The sequence below is a fragment of the Prosopis cineraria genome, unplaced genomic scaffold (assembly GCF_029017545.1).
Source record: "Prosopis cineraria cultivar Desert tree isolate PC_DT_omini unplaced genomic scaffold, ASM2901754v1 PC6, whole genome shotgun sequence".
Taxonomy (NCBI): Eukaryota; Viridiplantae; Streptophyta; class Magnoliopsida; order Fabales; family Fabaceae; genus Prosopis; species Prosopis cineraria.
The window spans coordinates 13,120,153-13,125,582 of NW_026555337.1; the positions used below are offsets into that span (position 1 = coordinate 13,120,153).

Sequence of the window (5,430 nt, forward strand, 5' to 3'; positions counted from 1 at the left end):
GTGGAGGGAGGGGGACCAATAAGAGCCACATCTCCCACACCAAAAAAAAAAAATATTAATACTATGTTGATGATATATACTTTCAGCCCCAAAATTAAGTGATTAAATTTAAAATACGAATTTAAAGGAAAGACAAAAGCATGATAATGAGACATAGAAGGGAGAGAAGTTGTAACGCACAAGAATAAATGAGATTGTGTATAAATCCTGCATTGGAATTATAACTCCTGAAAACTGAAGGCATTCTTGAAAGCAGTTGAAGACAGCTCAGTCTATATTCATTCTCTTGAACTTTCTTTTTTTGAACAAACATTCTCTTCAACTTCCTCATTGAAAAGCTTATTTCCTCTTCGACGACTCTAAGCCTTGGAATGCTACTTCCTTATTCCTTTCTTTGTCATTAACCACACTGCTACATCTGCACCGTTTTAATTACCTTCATCAACTCCAATTCCTCGTCCATCATATATAAAATGATTTACTACATATATTCACTATGCTTTCGTATATATAGAAGTATAGATAGATACCAAAATGCTGGCCAATGATAGCGATGTGAAGGATGGAAGTGAAGTCTGAGTCTCTGTAGAAGTGTTTCTGCATATCATCCACATATCGCTCCATGCGCTTCAAAATACTCAGCCGGCCGTACTTGGCGGCTCTGTACACCGGAGTTTCGCCGAGGTCGTTCAGCAGCTCCAACAGATTCTCATCGCGGTCCTGTTTCAGCTTCCTCTCCATCTCGTACTCGACCACAGCGTCCACCATGTTCACTTGCTTGCAGAACACCACTTGGTGAAGAAGCGTGTTCCTGTGAGCATTCCCTTCCCTCAAAGCTCGCCAGCGACAAGAGTCTTCTGGAAGCATGTCCAGAAGCTCCCGGACGAGGCCGGAGTCATCCGATGAACGAGCCGCAACGTGGATCGCAGTGTCTCGGCCCAGATTGAAGGACTGGATCAGATCCCGGGGCTCGCCGGCGGTCTTGAAGAAGTTCTTGAAGGAGTCCCAGTCTCTGCCTAAAGCATGTTTCTGTGGTTCTTCCATTTTAGGGTCCACTGACGATCTGCTCTCCATTTCCATGGCCTTCCTCTCTCACTCACAACTCACAGATTAGCTTAAGCTATGTGGCTTTTAATTTCCACGAGTTTCTTTGTTGGTGGGTTATTTATATATAATCATTTGGTCTCAGGTACCGCTACGAGATTGAAATGAAAATAAAACAAGTGTCGTTTTATGGGGCTGTTGAAAAATAATCAAAATGGAATGAGTTGATAAAAAAAAACTGAAATAAAATAATAGAAAAATAAGGGTTTATTCGATTTCTATTCCAATTTTTTATTTTTAAAAACTGCTTTACAACACAGTTTTTAAAATCATTTTTTAAAGCAAAGTAAAATAAAATTTATTCGGTTATGTTGACTTTAAAAATAGTTTTAAAATAAAAAAATAAATTGATATTGATAATTACAAGTGTCAATGGTGGTAATTTATGATAAAAATTGATTAAAGTAATTATAATTTTTAATAATCAAAATAATGTATTTTAAAAATAAGAAAAATAAAATCAAAACAACTTCAAGTTGCTTCTATTATTTTTCAAAAATAAAAAATGAAATATTTTGGAAAACAATTAAATGGAAAACACTTATTCAAATAAATTTTTAAATTTTTTTCAAAAAAAATAGTATTTAAAAATTGAAAACAAACAAGTTCTTAATCTGCATGTTTTTATAATTTTGCTCAACTTTTGATTATATATTTTATTTTAATCAATCCCTTATAATTTAATATATTATATATATTAACCTTGAAGATTAAAATTAATAATAAAATATTAAATTTTACAAAAAAAAATTCTTGGAACTTACAAAAAATTTAATTTAACACTTTTGACCAAAATTGGAAAAATAAAATTTAATTGATTTAATGCATTGTTTACATTTTTATTAATTATTTTGTGAAAATTCTATATGTATAAAAAGTATTTTGAAGATAGGTTAATTATATAAATTTTGAGTTATACTTCCTATATTTAAAAATATAAGACATTTTTTGAGAAGTTAGGTGTTTAAAAATATAAAAAATTTTTAGTCTTTCAAGATATAATTATTTTTTTTTAAAGTGCCTCTATTGATAGTAACTTTATATTTATTATAGGGTGTTTAATAGGAATAATTATAAAAAGATAGTGTTCGTTTAAAAGTAGATAACTACTTTATTGGGGTTGAGATTTGATTAAAAATGCCTTATATTTTTTAACAGAGGGAGTAAAAATTATGTAATTAACTCTGAAATTATATAATCATTTAATAAAAATATTAAAGTTCTTAATTTTGTTCTTTTAAATGAAAAATTTTAAGGCTTTTAACTTTTTGAGATGAAAAAATAATTAAGAGAAAATTAATCTTTTAGTCTTCCAACTTTTAAGTCACTTATAACTCAGTCTTTCAACTATGACTCGCTGTGACTCAGTCCCTCAACTATAACTCGCCTATGACTCAATCCCTCAACTTTTAAATTACTTACAAATTAGTCCCTTAACTTTTGTTAATTTTTTTTTTCATGTTAACTTCTATCTCACATTAATGAATAAGAAGAGGGTATTTTAAAATAATATATGAGCATTTTTTTATCCTTCTTATTTGATAAAAAAATTTAAAAAAATTAAAAAATAAGGACTGAGTTATAGGTAAATCAAAATTGAGGGACTAAGTTGCAGCGAGTTATAGTTGAAGGACTGAGTCGCAGCGAGTCATAGTTGAGGGACTGAGTTACAAGTGAGTTAAAAGTTGAAGGATTAAAAGATTAATTTTTTCAATAATTAATTAATCAAATTATAAGAGCTCAATTAAAATAAAAAAATTATAAAAACTTAACTCAAAATTTAGTGAAATTGTAAGGATTTGCAAATATATTTTTTCTAAAATAATTAACGTCAAAGATTGGTATCTTGATTCTATAAGAATTTTAAATCCTTTCATATAGTGAGTGTCCACGTTATAGTCGTAGGATTTCATAACACTTGAAACATCATGTATGATGAAATGATGAGTCAAAGCCTAAAGGGGCATCCGGTTCTTAAAAATGTGTTTAAATCATTTCTCTGCAGCCATATGAACTATTGAATTAATGAAGATACAAGACACAATAAAAGATAGAGGTTTCATTTAATGTTCTATTTGTATTATTTGTGCCTACACCTTAGGCAATCGTTGGATTGAATTGACTATCTCTATAATGATACCTCAGATATTCTCTATATGAGTCTAAAAGTACTTCTTTTTAAATCATTAGTTATTAACGTCTAAAATCGGAAAAACTTCAATAATTACTAGAAAATGATTTTCTTGTACTTTATGCATGAATTGTTTATAAAAGTAAAGAGGTTACTATATAAAACATGTGTCGAGGATGGATCACGCGTCGAGAAGGCAACGACGGAGTTGCAGAAAAGAAGAACTCGACGCAGGGGAAAAGATTGGATGCCCATCTCGCGGTAATCGCACGGGGAAAGATTTGGGTGTCGTATGGGATAAGGATAAGAGGGGCCCTCGGAAGGGACAGGAGAAACAGTGCATCGTCACCATCCGTTGAAGGGAGAGGTGGAGAATTGACGGCAGCCGTTGATGCAGGGAATTTACATTGCTACTTAAAAAGAATCAAGTCCAACTCGGTAAACCCAGCTATTGTTGTTGTTGTTGCTGTTGTTATGTCTCTCTTTTTTATTTGAGCACGAGGTATATTTCCACAAAGGCGTCGGTGCTAAAGAAAAGAGTACGAAGAATAATTCACTTTGCTAATTATGGAGGTAACGTTCTTTGATGTGCCTCCATTGTGCAATCATTTTCATTTGCCAACTCATATTCTCGATTTATTTGTGATTATTGTTAATTGACATTAAATTAGAAATATTGCATGGTAACTAGGGGTGTTCATAGGTTCGGTTTGGTTTGATTTTGATATTTAGGTATTTTTCGGTTTGGTTTGGTTTTGGACAAAAACCAAACCGAATCGAACCAATCGGTTTACTTATTAATGGGACTTTATCGGCTTTTGTTGAAATCAGTTTGGTTCGGTTTTATGTTCGGTTTGATTCGGTTTGGTTAATGTCTGGATCAAGTTTTAATGAATTTATTTATTTATTTTTCTTTTTTATCCATATTCATTAAGCCTAATTTTTTTACTCCTTTTTTTATAAATAGAGGCATAAAAATATAATAAAATTTTAATATGCTAACAATAATTAATCATAAAAATTGATATTAGTAATAGTGTTTAGGATTAAAATTATTTAATGTTATGAATTTTATTCAAGTCATTTAAAAATATTTATCTACATATCTATATTTTAACATGTAATATATAACGAAAAATAACTATAAAAAATTCTAAACAAAATGTTTTTTGTAAATAAATTGAATATATGAAACTTTTAACTTGTAACTAATTAAAGGATAATCATAGCACGTGTGATAAATATATAATTATATATAATGAGGATTTTTAAGAAGTTGTAGACCCTATTTGAGTTTTTTATAATTATTATTAAATTCTCTTAGTTAAAAGCATAATTATCATGTGTATTAGAGAAATGTGCAATTATGCACGTCTGCTCGATGCTGTTGCCTTTTGACTTCCTTCAAGGTGTGCATGTGATAAGCCAATAATTATTCAAACATAGAGAAAGCAAAAAGTTGCCAAGTGTTGCTGTCTTAATCTAAAGCAATAAGATGATACTAATTGTTAGATTTTCATTTCTCAATACATACAACTTATGTAACCCCATGTCTTTAGTAATCATTTCTCAATATCATAATATATATCATAATATTCACTTAAACTATACCAAATGTCTAGCATCCAAAAAAGAATTGACATATTTAATTACAACTTGTCCTTAAACCAAAAAGAGACATTCATATGCTTGAAATTATCCAAAAAAAAAAAAAATCATTCCATCTCAAGCATCAATTAATTGTTATATGAGGCATAACACCTAAAATGAAGGAAGAAAATAAGTCAATACCCAAATAAAAAGAATAATTTTATGACAAATAAAATAATTGACACATATATACTATATAGTACATTAGTACTTACATATACAAAAAGAGGTTAGAAGATCTTGATAGCTAATTATCATCATCTTCATTCAAAGTGACAACACCAAGATCTATAATAATAAAACAAATTATCAAAGCAATAAATAATCTAATAAATAATTAAACTAAATAAACATCACTCTCAATTATAAAAAATATTACCAATTACATATACAAAAAGAGGTTAGAAGATCTTGATAGCTAATTATCATCATCTTCATTCAAAGTGACAACACCAAGATCTATAATAATAAAACAAATTATCAAAGCAATAAATAATCTAATAACTAATTAAACTGAATAAACATCACTTTCAATTGTAAAAATA

At 29.5% G+C, this 5,430-nt stretch overlaps 1 protein-coding gene across 1 annotated transcript; it reads right to left on the minus strand.

The window, feature by feature from the left end:
- Positions 1-348: 348 nt before the first annotated feature.
- Positions 349-1,097, minus strand: LOC129314583 (uncharacterized). The gene is made up of 2 exons (XM_054958062.1): positions 531-1,097; positions 349-418 (listed from the first exon to the last, which is right to left on the minus strand). Exons 1-2 carry the CDS (start codon positions 1,078-1,080, stop codon positions 375-377), a joined length of 594 nt encoding a protein of 197 aa, XP_054814037.1. The 5' UTR covers positions 1,081-1,097; the 3' UTR covers positions 349-374.
- Positions 1,098-5,430: the final 4,333 nt, after the last annotated feature.

What these genes read in the sequence shown, in the direction of transcription:
- LOC129314583 (XM_054958062.1), bottom strand. Translation starts at nt 1,080, where the DNA reads ATGGAAATGGAGAGCAGATCGTCAGTGGACCCTAAAATGGAAGAACCA. An exon ending in TATCATTGGCCAGCATTTTG is followed by an intron (nt 419 to 530) that starts GTATCTATCTAT and finishes AAAACGGTGCAG; the next exon opens with ATGTAGCAGTGTGGTTAATG.